At 41.7% G+C, this 19,206-nt stretch overlaps 2 protein-coding genes and 1 long non-coding RNA gene across 4 annotated transcripts in view; 2 read left to right on the forward strand and 1 right to left on the reverse strand.

Annotated features, from left to right (window-relative positions):
• Nucleotides 1-2,128, reverse strand: part of cdc42 (cell division cycle 42) — a 36,756-nt gene extending 34,628 nt beyond the window's left edge. The window contains exon 1 of one of the 2 annotated variants that reach the window (XM_021609823.3): nucleotides 1,938-2,128. The gene's annotated coding sequence lies outside the window, so the exon portion shown is untranslated. The remainder of the gene's footprint in view (nucleotides 1-1,937) is intronic. The other variant, XM_021609825.3, reaches the window with a different exon arrangement.
• The window catches only part of LOC149982583 (uncharacterized), a 36,149-nt gene extending 24,410 nt beyond the window's left edge, over nucleotides 1-11,739 (forward strand). Inside the window, exon 3 of the long non-coding RNA XR_016497310.1 lies at nucleotides 11,605-11,739. This is a non-coding gene — a long non-coding RNA (uncharacterized LOC149982583). The remainder of the gene's footprint in view (nucleotides 1-11,604) is intronic.
• Nucleotides 11,740-14,096: 2,357 nt separating this feature from the next.
• Nucleotides 14,097-17,978, forward strand: snrpe (small nuclear ribonucleoprotein polypeptide E). Its single transcript, XM_021609826.3, has 5 exons — nucleotides 14,097-14,821; nucleotides 15,138-15,164; nucleotides 15,327-15,389; nucleotides 15,514-15,592; nucleotides 17,717-17,978. The coding sequence occupies exons 1-5, from the start codon at nucleotides 14,768-14,770 to the stop codon at nucleotides 17,770-17,772; spliced, it is 279 nt and encodes a 92-aa protein (XP_021465501.1). The 5' UTR covers nucleotides 14,097-14,767; the 3' UTR covers nucleotides 17,773-17,978.
• Nucleotides 17,979-19,206: the final 1,228 nt, after the last annotated feature.

A 19,206-nucleotide genomic window follows, 5' to 3' on the forward strand; every position in this document is an offset into this window, starting at 1 on the left:
CAGCTGGACACTGGCTGGGGTGATGTTGAGACAAAGTTAAAGAATGATAGATAGCACTGTTTAGGTCATATGCCTGACAAGAACAGACAGTGTTGCCACATCTATCCCCTCCAAGCCTACTGCTAGACTAATGAGCATGTTCAACCAACAGCTTGCTGGGTCTAAAATGGTGTCTCAACTTGTCACTGTGTGTGACTCAACACGGTTAATGCCTACTATAATTATGATGCTTCCTGATAGCAAGCGGACAAGAAGATGAGTGACGCGTGTATGGGTTTTCAATAAACAGCCACCACCTTTGTTGCATGTAGGCCCGTGAGAACAGAACATGGAATCACATCCCGATTAGAGCTGGTCATACCATATGTTCCACACACCTCTCCAAAATGTTGTAATTTTCTGTAGGCCTCTGGCCTGTTGAAAGGAAACAACTTCAATAGTTGCCAACCAATACCTAGCAATGTGGACTTATCGCCTATGTGGACTCAGATTACACCGCTCTGTCAGTCAGCTACTTTCACTGCCTTGGTTGGCCTTGTTTCAGAGTGCTGGCTGGCCTACAAACACAAATGAGTGGATTAAGGCTGATGCAATCATTATCACAACAGTAAAGTGTTGTCTCCATCTCCAAACACACGCACATGTGCCTGATGTTGAACTAATGCTAGGATGCCCAGATATTCCAAGAATGTCAATAGAAGATTCACCATCCCACCCCTTTGCAGATGCAGGTGTTCTCCCACCTAGGACACTTTTACAGAAGGGGCAGAGGGACACACAATGCAGCTGTGCAATGACTTTCAGGGACTTTCCCATCTGGGTTTACAGTACAATGCTGTGCAGTATAGACTACCAAAAGCAGCTCTATCTGCAAGGCGGTGTCTGGTATTACACCGGATTTACTCACTCTGAAAGGCTTTAGTGATCTTTCACAGCCTCCCTGTTTCCTTCCTACAGCCTATGTAGAAAACACACTGACTCACGTACTGCTAGCCAACCCACATAACCATACTTCTTTTAAAGGTCTATGCCTTTTTCTGAATGTAACGTTAGTCTGTCAATAAGTACAGTTCACCAAACAAATGAAATCAATGTACCACAAAGTCAGAGTTTGGTTTAATTGCTTTTCTATCAGCACTGACTGAATGGCACTGTGGAAGGGGACAAAAAAACATATCAGCTTTACACAACCATATACCCGATGTACCACAATCCATGTATTAACTAACCATGAGCTAACCAGCTAGCTAATTAAAGATGGCTCGTAGCTACTATTCGATGGCCTAATCTATCTGTCTGACAATTCTAAAACATTGGTAGAGAAATGGTCAACAATCAAAATAATAACACTCCTAACTAGGTAACATTACACGCTACGTTGTCGTGAAATAACGGAAACGTCTATGTGCTGGCTACCATCGTTCAACCTCCTGGCTTCCTCCTAGCAGCAACGTTAACTACCCTCCCAGGCGGTTTTAAGCAGAGAGCGACCATCGCCATTCTAGCTAGCAACCTGGCTAGCTAACAGCTAGTAGTAACAGTGTCAATCAACGATGAAGAAACACAGATTAACGTAACTTAATTGTTTTCATACAAACCCTGTCAGATCGATTGCTTTAAGTACGTTAATCCACTAGCTCATTTAGATAACGTTAGCTATCATTTCATTGAAAAAGTCTGATTAGCGTTGATTTAGCTAGTTAGTTTGGCTAGCGGCTTCCTTTCGCTAGTTTGCAGTAGCTACCGTAGTAAACGACGTTAGATTGGCTACCAAGCGGATGCTGTTGTTGAATGAGATGACAAAACCAAACATTTTATCTCCAATGGAGTAAACAACCAGATACCTACGTTGAAAGTGACATGTTAGTTATAACACCGATAGTAACTAGCTACTATACGTGAAGAAATAATTTATTAAAAATAGTCATTTTCCGTACCGTATCCTCTTTATTTGTGTCTCTGCGGCGGGCGTTGGCAGGTTCACGCTAGGGGCTTTCTAGTCAAAAGTGCAGGGGCACGTGCGTAGAACGTAATGCGTGACATGTTAATAAGAAATCACTTATAGCAAAATTGATTGGTTGACTCCAAATGATTTACATTTCAATAACAGTAAACATGAATATATTCCCTAGTAAGAATAGTGCAGTACAATACCGGTATTATCTTACTCTGTGTTAATGCACATACATTTTTTTTTTGATGAGAAGACCTGACTTTTCCCTCTATTTGCAATCTCCTGATATAGTGATTGGGAGAATACGGACAGCTGTTTTCACAGTAATATTGCGTTCACACAATATCATTATTTTTTTTACTCCACTACTCAAAGGACTGCAATACAATAGCATGCCGTTAGATGGCACAGTACTATGTCAAAGATAATCAATATAGTGGTTTGAAAACAGATTGTGTCTTTGCTGTGAAGTGTCATCAAAAAATCTATTGACCATTTAATCAGTGTCTGCCATATGGATAAGCACGGAATTGTGACCAAAAGATCTTAAAGAAAAATGGTTTTGTGTCAGCTACATTAAACACTTAGCTCTGACTGAGTTCCTGGAATAAGATGCAAAATGCATTCTAACACTGTCTCCCCTCTCAGGACTATGTCCTCAAACCGGTTACCTGACCATTATCCAACCAACACTTCTACAATCTGGGACACAATGACTGCAACATAAACTATTGTGTAAAGTTATACTGTTGATGTTTACAGTGTCTCTCCTGATAGTTCTTCTGATATGCTTGCTGATTGACAGAGGTATATTACTAAGCCAATACTCAAAACACAAATCAAATCAAATCAAATCACATTGATTTATATAGCCCTTCGTACATCAGCTGATATCTCAAAGTGCTGTACAGAAACCCAGCCTAAAACCCCAAACAGCAAGCAATGCAGGTGTAGAAGCACGGTGGCTAGGAAAAACTTCCTAGAAAGGCCAAAACCTAGGAAGAAACCTAGAGACCAGGCTATGTGGGGTGGCCAGTCCTCTTCTGGCTGTGCCGGGTGGAGATTATAACAGAACATGGCCAAGATGTTCAAATGTTCATAAATGACCAGCATGGTCGAATAATAATAAGGCAGAACAGTTGAAACTGGAGCAGCAGCACGGTCAGGTGGACTGGGGACAGCAAGGAGTCATCATGTCAGGTAGTCCTGGGGCATGGTCAGTTGAAACTGGAGCAGCAGCACAGAGAGACCGCCAGAAAGAGATAGAGAGACAGAGAGAATAACCCATCTAAAATACGAATTTTAACCAGAATATTTTATCTATATTTTATCTCCCTATGCAGTTTTATTTGGTTATCAAAATGTTTTATGACAAAAGGTGCCTTCATAATAAAAGTAAAATAAAATTAGTACAGTAAGTGGCGGAAATGCAATTTTCCAGTCACACAGCGGAAGTAGGCCGCTGTGTTATTCATAGTTAGATAGAGGACTCATCTTTATATCTGTACCATTGTAGTGTCTGTGACAGCTGTACCATTGTAGTGTCTGTGACAGCTGTACCATTGTAGTTTCTGTGACAGCTGCACCATTGTAGTGTCTGTGACAGCTGTACCATTGTAGTGTCTGTGACAGCTGTACCATTGTAGTTTCTGTGACAGCTGTACCATTGTAGTTTCTGTGACAGCTGTACCATTGTAGTTTCTGTGACAGCTGTACCATTGTAGTGTCTGTGACAGCTGTACCATTGTAGTTTCTGTGACAGCTGTACCATTGTAGTGTCTGTGACAGCTGTACCATTGTAGTGTCTGTGACAGCTGTACCATTGTAGTGTCTGTGACAGCTGTACCATTGTAGTTTCTGTGACAGCTGTACCATTGTAGTGTCTGTGACAGCTGTACCATTGTAGTGTCTGTGACAGCTGTACCATTGTAGTTTCTGTGACAGCTGTACCATTGTAGTTTCTGTGACAGCTGTACCATTGTAGTGTCTGTGACAGCTGTACCATTGTAGTGTCTGTGACAGCTGTACCATTGTAGTGTCTGTGACAGCTGTACCATTGTAGTGTCTGTGACAGCTGTACCATTGTAGTGTCTGTGACAGCTGTACCATTGTAGTGTCTGTGACAGCTGTACCATTGTAGTGTCTGTGACAGCTGTACCATTGTAGTGTCTGTGACAGCTGTACCATTGTAGTGTCTGTGACAGCTGTACCATTGTAGTGTCTGTGACAGCTGTACCATTGTAGTGTCTGTGACAGCTGTACCATTGAAGTGTCTGTGACAGCATGGGCAGTGGCATTGAGGCTATCTCCATTTTCAATTAGTCAATTTTCTTTTTCAAGATAGGCTGATCCCTCCTGATGACCCAGTTGGACAAGACTCCAACAGGGTCACCAGGAGGGATCAGCCAATGAAGTTGGAAGAGTTGACTAGATTAAAACGATGGAAGCCCTCAATGGCGCTGCCCATTTTAATTGGCCTTTTGGCCACTGGATGCCTCTATCATTCTCTATGGTGTTGTTTACATCTGCACCACATGTTGTGCACCATATCAGTGATCAGTATATAATGACGAGATGCTCATGTCTCCTCCCTGAGTCGTTGTCCCAAAGCGGGAAGACAGGCGAAAAGCTTAGGTCCAAAATAAAACCATAGAAACGCATTGGGTTTATTCTGGACAGATTTTGTCGAGAGTGAAACATATCACTTCGTTTCTTCCTCTCTGACCATACATACCAAGGGTTTCCACTAGATAGCACAGCCACAAAGTCAGAATATTCTTATGATGACGTAAAAGTTAATGAAAACAAAAATATGCTTTTTGTTATTAATTTTAGCAGTGTGGTTAAAGTTAGGGTTGGGTTTCAAATAACATTTTATTTTACGATCAATTGTAGAATTAGGCGGGTTTTATGACTTTGTGTTGTGGTAACTATTGACGAACCCCATACCGCAGTGGTTGTTTGGAAACTCTGCGAGAATCGAAAGAGGCTGTAGTAGTGAATGAGATTATGCTGGGACCCAGCCCATTCGGGAGTGACCGGGAATAAAATAGTAGACCAGGTAGCCAAAAGGGCTTTAAAACAAGATATAATTTATATTCTTGCTCCATTGGGTTATGATTGATGTGTGGCAGACGAGATAGGACTCAGAGCGCAAGGGCCAGCATTTATATGCCCTCCAAAGAAAGGTTGGTGGGCGAAGATTCAAGGGTCAGATTAGGAAGGAAGAGGTGGTGTTTTCTCGGTTGCGTCTATGACATTGTACATTGAACTCTTCATTATATTTGGTTAGCAAGCATGTGAAGGGTTTGTGTATGGTTGATGAAACAGTGAAGCAACACTACATATTAGTTTGTTTCTGTGTACCATTGGTTGCTTGCTTTCTTATTGGATAAATTAGGCCTAGCACACGTGTCACTATAGCTATCTGTTATTTTGCATACGTCTTAGCTAGTATCAAACCACAAGCCTACAGTGATTTAGAATACATTATTGTACATATTGTGTCATCATAGTTATCTATTCCCTATTTTCTTTCAGTGCTCAGTTGCGCTCTGACTGCAGAGGAGTTTCCCCCTGAGCAGCAGCACTGTGAGCAGTAGTGGAGCCCCAGTCTGGGGCAGGAGGACCCAGAGCCCATAGAGATTAAAAAGGAACGGGAGCTCAGGACCAGTCAGGAGGAAGAGCAGCTTTAAGAACTGGAGTCCGACACCATAGAGCAGTGTTTCCCAACCCTGGTTCTCTAGTACCCCCAACAGTACACATGTTCATTGTAGCCCTGGCCAAACACACCTCATTCAACTAATTGAGGGCTTGGTGATGAGTTGACAAGTTTAATCAGGTGTGCTTGGCCAGGGTTACAATACAAATGTGTACTGTTGGGGGTACTCGAGGACCAAGGTTGGGAAACCCTCCCATAGAGTTCATATTCATTACTCCATGTGTGAAAGTGACTGTGGCCTGGACCCACCATAGCCCTTACATCAATACCAAACCCAAGCTATGGAGAACAGAGAGAGGAACTGTCTACCCACTAATACAACTATCAAACAGAACCTGATACTTGTGAAATATATTGCGTTATTTTATGGCTGGTTATGACACCTACATAAGAATGGCAAAACCTACCACAGAAGGTAAAACATTCCATTACACCATAAACATACTGTTGACAAGTAGGCTATGGTGTAATGGAATGTTTTACCTTGTGTGGTACGTTTTGCCACTCTTATGTAGGTGTCATTATCAGCCATAAAATAACGCAATACACTGTAGGTCACAACAGGTGTAAATATATTTTTCATGACAGTGTTATGACCATATTTTGACAGGTTATGACAAGTTATGTCAGGTGTTATTGTCACGCCCTGACCTTAGATATCTCTGTTTTCTTTATATTTTGGTTAGGTCAGGGTGTGACTAGAGTCAGGGTAAGTTAGTTTTTGTATTGTCCTGGGTTTTTGTATGTCTAGGGTTGTTATAGGTCTAGGGGTTTTTGTATTTCTATGTTGGCCTGATATAGTTCTCAATCAGAGACAGCTGTTTATTGTTGTCTCTGATTGGGGATCATATTTAGGTAGCCATTTTCCCTTTGGTGTTTGTGGGATCTTGTCTATGTGTAGTTGCCTGTCAGCACTCGTTTGTATAGCTTCACGTGTTGTTTTGTTATTTTGTTAGTTTGTTCAGTGTTTCATTCTTTAAATAAATAAGAATGTACACATACCACGCTGCGCCTTGGTCCTATCCTTATGATGAATGTGACAGTTATGACATTATGACATGGTTATGACAGTGTCCTAAAGTGTTATGATGCTGGGTATCAAGGAAAGTGTTGGTATTAATTGATCAGTTAACTGCTCAGAGCACTTGCACCCACATTCTTACACACGAAAGTATGTCATGGACCATTGAAATGCAAGACCTAACCAACACTTACAATCTGCTAACACACAAGTCACGCAAACAATATGGAAGTTTGGTATTTTCAGTTTCTTATTAATTTAACTACTGGAATTGTGTATGTGACCTGGCCATGGGACCACACGAAGCCTGACAAGCAGCCTACCCATCCCTCCACATACATACATTGTCTGCTACTCCTACAGATACGTTGTGCAGCTTGGGTTTATTTGGTCCTAATAGAATAAAGTAGAGGTTAACAAATCTGCATTGCCTTGGCCACCACTTAAACTTGAGCTCCACACAATAAATAAATTCAAAGCATTATTTGACTTAGCATGAACCTAACACGCTAGGTGGCAGTATGGCACAAACTGAATTTGGGAAACACGGATCTAAAATACATTTGATATGTGAAAATGTGTGGTAAGTGTTCTTATCTCCAATGAGTGCAAACTACTGACAAGTCTTGCATGAACCAAATTAAAAGAAAACGTAATGTTTCTTCAAGTGCAGTCACAAAAACCATCAAGCGCTATAGTGAAACTGTCTCTCATGAGGACCGCAAAAGGAAGAGGATAAGTTCGAGTTAACAGCCTTAGAAATTGCAGCCCAAATAAATGCATCACAGAGATCAAGTAAGATATCAACTAGTCAGAGGAGACTGCGTGAATCAGGCCTTCATAGTCGAATTGCTGCAAAGAAACCACTACTAAAAGGACACCAATAAGAAGAAGAATCTTGCTTGGGCCAAGAAACACGAGCAATGGACAATAGACCAGTGAAAATCTGTCCTTTGGTCTGATGAGTCCAAATTTGAGATTGTTGGTCCAACCGTGTGTCTTTGTGATACGCAGAGTAGGTGAATGGATGATCTCTGTATGCGTGGTTCCCACCGTGAAGCATGGAGGAAAAGGTGTGATGGTGTAGGGGTTCTTTGCTGGTGACTGTAGGTGATTTATTTAGAATTCAAGGCACAGTTAACCAGCATGGCTACCACAGCATTCTGCAGCAATACACCATCCCATCTGGTTTGCACTTAGTGGTACTATCATTTGTTTTTCAACAGGACAATGACCGAAAACACACCTCCAGGCTGTGTAAGGGCTATTTGACCAAGAAGGAGAGTGATGGAGTGCTGCATCAGATGACCTGGTCTCCACAATCCCCCGACCTCAACCCAATTGAGATGGTTTGGGCCACAGAGAAAAGGAAAAGCAGCCAACAAGTGCTCAGCATATGTGGGAACTCCTTCAAGACTGTTGGAAAAGCATTCCTCATGAAGCTGGTTGAGAGAAGACCAAGAGTGTGCAAAGCTGTCAAAGGCAAAGGGTGGTTTCTTTGAAGAATCTAAACTAGATTTAGGTTTGTTTACCACTTTATGTACTACATGACTCCATATGTGTTATTTGATAGATTTGATGTCTTCACTATTATTCTACAATGTAGAAAATAGTAAAAATAAAGAAAACCCCTTGAATGAGTAGGTGTCCAAATTTGACTGGTACTGTACATGCTATATACATTTTACAAAGAGAATATGTTACATGAGTTGTCTTTTGTTTGTTTTTAGTCCCAGCCGTCAGCTACCCTCAACTCCTCCAATCTATTTCTGAAGACCATCCAGTTGAGTTCGAGCTGACATATTTTTCCCACTGTGCTGTTCCACAAAAGTTCTGAACCTTTCTATTCTCATAGTTTCTACATATTGTAAATTAAAGATAACTCTTAGCACAAATGATATTGATTGATTTGACTATGACTTTTCAAAAATCACCCAGCATTGCTATTTGTATTGCTATTTGCTCCAAGTAAATGTTGCATTTTTGGCCATTCCTGAACAATAATACAGAAAAATAAGCTACATATGGGCAGTACCAAAACAAGTGATCTCATGATTCTGTCTCTACGCAACAAAATCTGCAGAGGACAGTTGTATCCCCCATATATAACACATTGGTTGCAATCATTTTTTATAATGATTTAAATTAAAAAACACAAGTGTTGAATCCGCCGTCATTTTGTGTATCAGTTCATAAACCATGTGCCATGGAATTGGTACATGGGAAATCTCCTCCCAACTATTTTGCAACCTGTATGGCACAGCAGTCTGTTTTTTGGTCCTTAAATTAAACTGGAATAATTTAGCACAATTTTCGTTAACCAATTGGTCTTTAATGCAGGATTTCTTACCTTTCCCTTGCCTCCATTTTTGCAGTAATGCTGCAATCAGTTGGTTGTAATTTGACAGAGCAGGCATTTCCATATTTTTGTTAACTGCATGTGACATAACTCCACCAGTCCTACTGATATCATTTACAAAGACTACAGTAAAAATATATATATAACTTTTTACTTGATCAATTAGTATATTTGAGTTTAACCACAATGTTTGTTCTGTAATTTCTGGTGGATTAGAGTGAAATTGCAACTAGCTTTCTATGGCGATATTTCGGAGATTATTTAATTTTCAAATACAGTGCCTGCAGAAAGTATTCAGACCCCTTGACTTTTGTTATGTTACAGCGTTATTCTAAAATGTATTAAATAATGTTTTCCCCTCATCAATCTACACACACACACACACACACACAATATCTCATAATAAAAAGGAAAAAAATACATTTCTGAATATTTTCTCATTTATAAAAAATGAAACTGAAATCACATTTACATAAGTATTCAGACCCTTTACTCAGTACTTTGTTGAAGCACCTTTGGCAGTGATTAAAGCATCAAGTCTTCTTGGGTATAAGCTTGGCACACCTGTATTTGGGGAGTTTCTCCTATTCTTCTCTGAAGATCCTATCAAGCTTTGTGAGGTTAGATGGGAGCGTTGCTGCACAGCTATTTTCAGGTCTCTCCAGAGATGTTTGATCAGGTTCAAGTCCGGGCTCTGGCTGGGCCACTCAAAGACAAATTACGGACTCCTCTTTAAATCTGCGTATTCCTCCAAAGCTCAGTTGTCCTGAGTCTGCACAACTCTGCCAGGACCTAGGATCAAGAGAGACACTCAAGTGTTTTAGTACTATATCTCTTGACACAATGATGAAAATAATCATGGCCTCTAAACCTTCAAGCTGCATACTGGACCCTATTCCAACTAAACTACTGAAAGAGCTGCTTCCTGTGCTTGGCCCTCCTATGTTGAACATAATGAACGGCTCTCTATCCACCGGATGTGTACCAAACTCACTAAAAGTGGCAGTAATAAAGCCTCTCTTGAAAAAGCCAAACATTGACCCAGAAAATATAAAAAACCATTGGCCTATATCGAATCTTCCATTCCTCTCAAGATTTTTAGAAAAAGCTGTTGCACAGCAACTCACTGCCTTCCTGAAAATAAACAATGTATACGAAATGCTTCAGTCTGGTTTTAGACCCCATCATAGCACTGAGACTGCACTTGTGAAGGTGGTAAATGGCCTTTTAATGGCGACAGACCGAGGCTCTGCATCTGTCCTCGTGCTCCTAGACCTTAGTGCTGCTTTTGATACCATCGATCACCACATTCTTTTTGAGAGATTGGAAACCCAAATTGGTCTACACAGACAAGTTCTGGACTGGTTTAGATCTTATCTGTCGGAAAGATATCAGTTTGTCTCTGTGAATGGTTTGTCCTCTGACAAATCAACTGTAAATTTCGGTGTTCCTCAAGGTTCCGTTTTAGGACCACTATTGTTTTCACTTTATATTTTACCTCTTGGGGATGTCATTCGAAAACATAATGTTAACTTTCACTGCTATGCGGATGACACACAGCAGTACATTTCAATGAAACATGGTGAAGCCCCAAAATTGCCCTCGCCTGTGTTTCAGACATAAGGAAGTGGATGGCTGCAAATGTTCTACTTTTAAACTCGGACAAAACAGAGATGCTTGTTTTAGGTCCCAAGAAACAAAGAGATCTTCTGTTGAATCTGACAATTAATCTTGATGTTTGTACAGTCGTCTCAGATAAAACTGTGAAGGACCTCTACGTTACTCTGGACCCTAATCTCTCTTTTGACGAACATATCAAGACTGTTTCAAGGACAGCTTTTTTCCATCTACGTAACATTGCAAAAATCAGAAACTTTCTGTCCAAAAAGGATGCAGAAAAATTAATCCATGCTTTTGTTACTTATAGGTTAGACTACTGCAATGCTTTACTTTCCGGCTACCCGGATAAAGCACTAAATAAACATCATTTAGTGCTAAATACGGCTGCTAGAATCCTGACTAGAACCAACAAATTTGATCATATTACTCCAGTGCTAGCCTCCCTACACTGGCTTCCTGTTAAGGCAAGGTCTGATTTCAAGGTTTTACTGCTAACCTACAAAGCATTACATGGGCTTGCTCCTACCTATCTTTCTGATTTGGTCCTGCCGTACATACCTACACGTACGCTACGGTCACAAGACGCAGGCCTTCTAATTGTGCCAAGAATTTCTAAGCCAACAGCTGGAGGCAGGGCTTTCTCCTATAGAGCTCCATTTTTATGGAATGGTCTGCCTACCCATGTGAGAGACGCAGACTCGGTCTCAACCTTTAAGTCTTTACTGAAGACTCATCTCTTCAGTGGGTCATATGATTGAGTGTAGTCTGGCCCAGGAGTGTGAAGGTGAACGGAAAGGCTCGGGAGCAACGAACCGCCCTTGCTGTCTCTGCCTGGCCGGTTCCCCTCTCTCCACTGGGATTCTCTGCCTCTAACCCTATTACAGGGGCTGAGTCACTGGCTTACTGGTGCTCTTTCATGCCGTCCCTAGGAGGGGTGCGTCACTTGAGTGGGTTGAGTCACTGACGTGGTCTTCCTGTCTGGGTTGGCGCCCCCCCTTGGGTTGTGCCGTGGCGGAGATCTTTGTGGGCTATACTCGGCATTGTCTCAGGATGGTAAGTTGGTGGTTGAAGATATCCCTCTAGTGGTGTGGGGGCTGTGCTCTGGCAAAGTGAGGGGGGTTATATCCTTCCTGTTTGGCCCTGTCCGGGGGTATCATCGGATGAGGCCACAGTGTCTCCTGACCCCTCCTGTCTCAGCCTCTAGTATTTATGCTGCAGTAGTTTATGTGTCGGGGGGCTAGGGTCAGTATGTTATCTGGAGTACTTCTCCTGTCTTATCCGGTGTCCTGTGTGAATTTAAGTATGCTCTCTCTAATTCTCTCTTTCTCTCTTTCTTTCTCTCTCTCGGAGGACCTGAGCCCTAGGACCATGTCTCAGGACTAACTGGCATGATGACTCCTTGCTGTCCCCAGTCCACCTGGCCTTGCTGCTGCTCCAGTTTGAACTGTTCTGCCTGCGGCTATGGAACCCTGACCTGTTCACCGGACGTGCTACATGTCCCAGACCTGCTGTTTTCAACTCTCTAGAGACAGCAGGAGTGGTAGAGATACTCTTAATGATCGGCTATGAAAAGCCAACTGACATTTACTCCTGAGGTGCTGACTTGCTGCACCCTCGACAACTACTGTGCTTATTATTATTTGACCATGTTGGTCATTTTTTAATATTTGAACATCTTGGCCATGATCTGTTATAATCTCCACCTGGCACAGCCAGAAGAGGACTGGCCACCCCTCATAGCCTGGTTCCTCTCTAGGTTTCTTCCTAGGTTTTGGCCTTTCTAGTGAGTATTTCCTAGCCACCGTGCTTCTACACCTGCATCACTTGCTGTTTGGGTTTTAGTCTGGGTTTCTGTACATCACATTGAGATATCAGCTGATGTAAGAAGGGCTATATAAATCAATTTGATTTGATTTGAAAGACGTTCAGAAACTTGTCCCAAAGCCACTTCTGCATTGTATTGGCTGTGTCCTTAGGGTCATTGGCCTGTTGGAAGTGGAGCCTTCACCCCAGTCGGAAGTCCTGGAGCAGGTATTCATCAAGGATCTCTCTGTACTTTGCTGCATTCATCTTTGCCTCAATCCTGACGAGTCTCCCAGTCCCTGCCACTGAAAAACATCCCCACAGCATGATGCTGCCACCACCATGCTTCACTGTAGGGATGGTGCCAGCTTTCCTCCAGACATGACGCTTGGCATTCAAGCCAAAGAGTTCAACCTTGGATTCATCAGACCAGACAATCTTGTTTCACATTGTCTGAGAGTCTTTAGGTGCCTTTCGGTAAACTCCAAGCGGGATGTCATGTGCCTTTTACTGAGAAGTGGCTTCCATCTGGCCACTCTACCATAATGGCCTGATTGGTGGAGTGCTGCAGAGATGGTTGTCCTTCTATAAGATTCTCCCATCTCCACAGAGCAAGTGACCATCATGTTCTTGATCACCTCCTTGACCCCAATTGCTCAGTTTGGCTGGACGGTCAGCTCTAGGAAGAATCTTGGTGGTTCCAAACTTCATCCATTTAAGAATGATGGAGGCCACTGTGTTCTTGGGGACTTTCAATGCTGCAGAAATGTTTTGGTACCCTTCCCCAAATCTGTGCCTCAGCTCAAGGATGATCAGTGGAAGCAGGAGTCACCTGAGCTCAATTTCGAGACTAATAGCAAAGGGACTGAACACTTGTGTATATAAGGTATTTCTGTATTTTTAATACATTTTCAAAATTTTCAAAAAACCTGTTTTCATTTTTTTTATTATGGGGTATTGTGTGTAGATTGAGGACATTTTTATATTTAATCCATTTTAGATAAGGCTGTAATGTAACAAAACGTTGAAAAAGTCATGGGGACTGAATAATTTCTGAAGGCCCTGTAACTGAAGGTGAGAGGTTGTACTCTGAATGAAGGGGAAAAGGCCATTCTTGAACACGGGGTGAAAAACGATTCTTACTAATCGTTTTTGTATGACTGAAGCCTTCAGTGAGAGGTCCAACGCTTTAATATTTAATAATTTCTGCCCTCTGAATTCATATGCATTATATAAATAGGACCGTTTACTTTTGTCTGGTTTGCCGCTCCAAGTAGTGGAATATTTGTGCTCATATAATTTAAAAAAACAAGTCGTTAGGTTTAGGCAGGGCCAAACGTAAACAGGTAAACTGGGATATGACTAAATAATTAATCAGGGAGATTTTTCCACAAATAGACAGGTGTTGTCCTTTCCATGATACCAACATTTTATCTAATTTGGCTAACTTTCTATTAAAATGTATTGTAGTGAGAATTTCTTTCTTTCAGGATATGAATACTGAGTATGTCGACTTCACACTCGGACCATTTTATTGGTAAACCAAACGTTTTTTTTTTGCGATCCAATACATAAAATTATGCATTTGATTGAAATTCGGTTTTAATCCAGAGTCAGTGGTAGTGAGTGTGTGGATAGTCCTGTGAGTTTGCAGATCGTCCAGTTAGCCATTTGACTTTTCAGTAATCCTATGGCTTGGGGACAGAAGCTGTCTCGGAGCCTGTTGGAGCTTGATGCTCGGGTACCACTTGCCGGACGTTAACAGAGAGAAGTCTGGAAATGTTCCGAGCCATCCTCTGACACCGCGTGCTATAGAGTTCATGGATGGCAGGAAGATCGCCCCAGTGATATACTGAGTCGTTCGCACCACCCTCTGCAGAGCTTTGCATTCGAGGGCGGTGCAGTTTCCGTACCAGACGTTGATGTAGCCATTCGATATACTCTCAATGGTGCAACTGTAGAACCTCTTGAGGATCTGAGGGTCCATGCAACATCTATTGAGCCTCATGGGGAAGAAGAGGTGGTAATACATTCCTCATGAACCAGGGGAGGTGAAGCGTTCCCCTTCAATACAGTGCTGTGGTAACTGCCTCCCGCCTATAGGGGCGCTGCAACTTTGAGGAGAGTCAACTCTTTGCTTGCGCACGCGGAAAGCAGGAAGCGCGCCATTGAAGAACCACAACGTGAATATTTCCTTGTCTTCCTTCGAGTGAAACGTTTTGACAATTGTTTTTAGGACAACAAGGCGTAAACCCACAGCTTAAACCCCAGCTTAAACCCATAACGAGGATGGCGTACAGAGGACAAGGACAGAAAGTCCAGAAGGTTATGGTGCAGCCAATTGTATCCTTTCTTGATGAAAAACTTAGTACACTATTTTGCCCTAGGCTGCGTTTCATTCATTGTTAGCTACCTACTATTAGTGGTAGTTAGCTACCTACAATTACTTTTCTGCAGCTAAACATTGGTTTGATTAACGTTAATTGCATATTTCTGAAAGCGGTTACCTTGTCCAGGAACACAAATAGTGTAACCTATGATGCGTGCTCTATTATGTTACGTTAGCTAGCCAACAGTAACTCCAGAAAACATGTGCAGTCAAATCAGCCAGTTTGCTAACTAAATGTTTGACACAGTTCCTTGACCCTATGTCCACCAGAACCTTATTTTCAGGTATCTACAGAACGTAAGTTTCATCCTTTCATATTTTCTGCATTTGTCAGATGATCTGATGGTCGTGGTTCTTGCGAGTTGCAAATGTGGTAGACTTCATGCTTTTATAATACATTACAATCGTTAGCAATCTCCTCAAATATAACCACAGCCTCTCTCCCTCTTCTCCCTGCAGCGCTCTCGTATCCAAGTGTGGCTGTATGAACAGGTGAACATGCGGATAGAAGGCTGCATCATCGTAAGTGATCATCCTTCGGTATTTCCTCCTTTATTCTCTTAGCCAAAGCACCTGAAACTAGACCAGGGCTGCTGACACCTAGCAATATGTGTAGTTGAAAGCAACAAACCTCTCTCTCTCTCAGGGCTTTGATGAATACATGAACCTGGTTCTGGATGATGCTGAGGAGGTTCACATGAAGACCAAGAACAGGAAGCCCTTGGGTAAGTCGGTGTGTGCGCGCACGTGGTTGTAATGCCGCATTCATAACAAGTGGGAAACTTGGAAAAACTACTACTTGTAAGCTGGGAACAAGTTGTGTGTTTTGAAAACAAATGATAGTTTTCAAAAACCATATTAATAAATGTTGTGTTGCCGCCTGAGTGGCTCAGCGGTCTAAGGCTACATTGCTAAAGGGGTCACTACAGACCTGGATTCTATCCCAGGCTCTATCACAACCGGTCGTGATTGGGAGTCCCATAGGGCGGCGCACAATTGGACCAGTGTTGTCCGGGTTAGGGGAGGGTTTGGCCAGGGTAGGCCATCATTGTAAATAAGAATTTGTTCTTAACTGACTTGCCTAGTTAAATAAATTGTAAATGCTGAAAATGCTGTTATTGAGTTCATTGTCGTAGGCCTCGATCATACCTACAGCGTCATTACGCAAAATGGTACACTACATCATCGGGATATGCGTGCAACAAAAGTTCAATATTCACCTAATGCTACCATTTCTGTCAAGCTGTCTACGCATACAGTTTGATGCATACATTTGATAAATCCAATGTATGCACCACACAACGCACTGCAACTGCCTCTGCAATGTTGCAAGGCCAACGCAGCATTCCTTTGGAAATGAATGTACTTCTGGTGTACCAAAATGCAGTAATGCTGTTGGTGGAATCGAGGCGCTAGTCTGTGAAGTCAGAGTTCAGCATGTGGGAGAAGTCGGAGCTCAGGAACTATAAGCGAGTGCCCCACTAGTTATTACCGGTTGGAGGGACGTTCAAGTTGATTTTTCCTGGTTGTTTCTGGGCCCAGTTTCCCAATATAATTTAGGCCTATTGTTTTTTGTTCTACCTTGTTATTTTTTGTATTTCATTGTTAATTGTTACGGCATTGTTGGGTTTAGAGCCTGCAACAAAAGCATTTCACTGTACTTTTGCATGTGACTGAAAAACATACGTTTCAATGATGCACCTTTCCTTACAAAGGCCAAATCTGTAACATGCGTTTCCCAAAACACCACACAGGAGAACAGTCGGTAAGTGCTTTGTTGAAGCGTGTGTCAATACTTATAGGATTAAAAGAAAGGCAGTGCTGCCCTCGGATCAGTGTTCCCAATTCAAATCTCACCTTAACATTATAATTATTTCAAAATACTGACGATAGATCAGCTCCTAGAGCGGTATTTTCACCTTCAGCTGCAAATAGAGGCGGCTAATTCTAATGCTTGCCCGATTAAAAATGCACTAAATTACTCATTTGGCACATGATTGCGCACATTAGGCCTCACATCATGAAATATATTGAGACAAATTACAGACCGTAGCCTAAAAGTAAAGAAAAATGTAACCAAATGTATTTCAATATGATTGAAATGGGCCTATAGCCTGCTCTATTTATATTTTAGGCATTAGATTTAGATAATTTTCAAATGCACGTTTAATAACTATAGTTTGGTGAATTTGGTCTCTTGATGCTTCTGGGAAACTGGACCCTGGACATTTTTCCGACTTGGAACAAGCTAGGTGGCATAAGATAAGCTACTAAAACGCTGGCCGACCTGCCTTAAAAGTGATGCGGACAAAACAAGCAAATGCCTCTTCTGAGGGGAATTGCAATATCTACGTCATTGCCCAGAGCCAATCAAATGCAGGTGTTTAACAGACAGCACTGCCATTAAAATGCATTATTCAATATTGAAGTCAACGAGATAAGATTAGGAAGGATAGCCCTTAAGACTAGTCTGTGACCAACTCATGGTAAGCAGCCCTGTCCTGCACGTTGGACTAATAGGATGCCGTTGTTGACACTCCATACTAATTGTCTTCTAGGGCCTATTAATGCCATCGGATTGACAAAAACCACAAGTTGAGTAAGGACTTAATAAGAAAGCTGAATACTTTTTTTTTTTTTTTAACACCTTTCTCTAGTTACTTCTCATATGTTGTTGATGATCAAACAACTTTCCTTTTTTGGCAGTCTGAGCAAGTGTGTCCTATCAACCAGTCTGGTCATCATGACTGTTGGCTGAAGTGTCACTTACTGTAGGCTTATCACATGTCTCTCCATCTATCCTCACTTCTCTCAATTCCTCCCTGTATCTCTCCATCCATCTCTCTCAGGGAGGATCATGCTGAAAGGAGATAACATCACCCTGCTACAGAGTGTAGCCACCTAACTCAGCCCAAAAGGACCAAGTCCATCCATCTCCAGCCGACATACATTTTCTAGGATATTTCTTTCCCCTTTTTGGTATTTTTTATTTTTTTTATGTTAGATTTTTTTGCTAACAATATTGAAGCTCAATGGTGTTCGTGTTACATGAATAATGTAATTGTTTATTTTTGCCAACTATTCCTCTAATAAATGTTTTGTTATCTGAAATATCTACTCAACCAATTACTCTTTAGTTTCTCAGTGGGAACATAGTTACCTGTAACTTTGTAAAGAATTGTAAAAAACCAATTGAAATAAGTTCAGCTGTTGGGTTGCATGGGCTACTGATTGAGATATGCTTCTAGATGTATTTTCTTCTCCTGCAATATTGACTTTCATAGCCACACACACTGAGTGTAGAAAACATTAGGAACACCTGCTCTTTCCATGATTTAGATTTACCAGAGGAATCCAGGTGAAAGCTGTGGTCACTTGTTAAATCCACTTCAATCAGTGTAGATGAAGGGGAGGAGACGGGTTGAATAATTATTTTTAAGCCTTGAGACATGGTGTGGGAATGTGAGCCGTTCAGAGGTTGAATGAGCAAGAGAAAATATTTAAGTGCCTTTGAATGTGTCAACTGTAACGCTGCTGTGTTTTTCATGCTACACAGTTTCCGGTGTGTATCAAGAATGGTCCACCACCCAAAGGACATCCAGCCAACTTGACAACTGTGGGAGGCATTGGAGTCAACATGGGTCAGCATCTCTGTGGAATGCTTTCGACACCTTATAGAGTCCATGCCCTGACGAATGAATACTTTTCTCAGGGCAAAAGGGGGTACAACTCAATATTAGGAGTGTTCCTAATGTTTTGTACACTCTGTATTTCTGGACTGTGACAATACATCGATGGTCCACCAGGAGGTGATATGCCCATACAGTATTTCAATGAAGCTCGCATAAATGTATGGATAGATTTTTCAACAGGGATGCAATACTTTTTCTCATTTCATTTTGAGAATCCAGGAAATGTTGCTTGCAAGACAGTGCTGACTGCCATTATGTCAATCATCATTACCATGCATCTTATCGTAAATGGCCAAAGTATTCCCATATGGTTTTAATAGACTATTATATAAAGCACGACCTGGCCATTTCACTGTTGTGTACAATATACCTGTAACACATGATCTTGAGTAGGTCAGGAAGGCCAGCCTTAAAGGAAAAATCCACCCAAAACCACTCATTCCTTTAATTGACAGTGTTAAATAACACATATGAGAACAACAATATTATTTATTAATATTATTCGCCTAAACAAACTACTATCAATTTAGGAGTCTACAATTTCACCATGTTCAACCTGCAGATCGATGTGCCTCAGAGTGTAGTCTGGCATTTACAACGGCAGATAATTTGAGGATATGGGAAACGTTCATGTTACGTCAATGGGC

This window comes from Oncorhynchus mykiss, chromosome 7, assembly GCF_057628025.1.
Source record: "Oncorhynchus mykiss isolate SJ-2025 chromosome 7, ASM5762802v1, whole genome shotgun sequence".
Classification (NCBI taxonomy): Eukaryota; Metazoa; Chordata; class Actinopteri; order Salmoniformes; family Salmonidae; genus Oncorhynchus; species Oncorhynchus mykiss.

Bases quoted from the DNA above. Each gene is read 5' to 3' on its own strand.
- snrpe (XM_021609826.3), top strand. From the start codon at position 14,768: ATGGCGTACAGAGGACAAGGACAGAAAGTCCAGAAGGTTATGGTGCAG. The intron at 14,822-15,137 runs GTATCCTTTCTT...TATGTCCACCAG, and splicing joins AGGTTATGGTGCAGCCAATT to AACCTTATTTTCAGGTATCT. The intron at 15,593-17,716 runs GTAAGTCGGTGT...CATCTCTCTCAG, and splicing joins CAAGAACAGGAAGCCCTTGG to GGAGGATCATGCTGAAAGGA.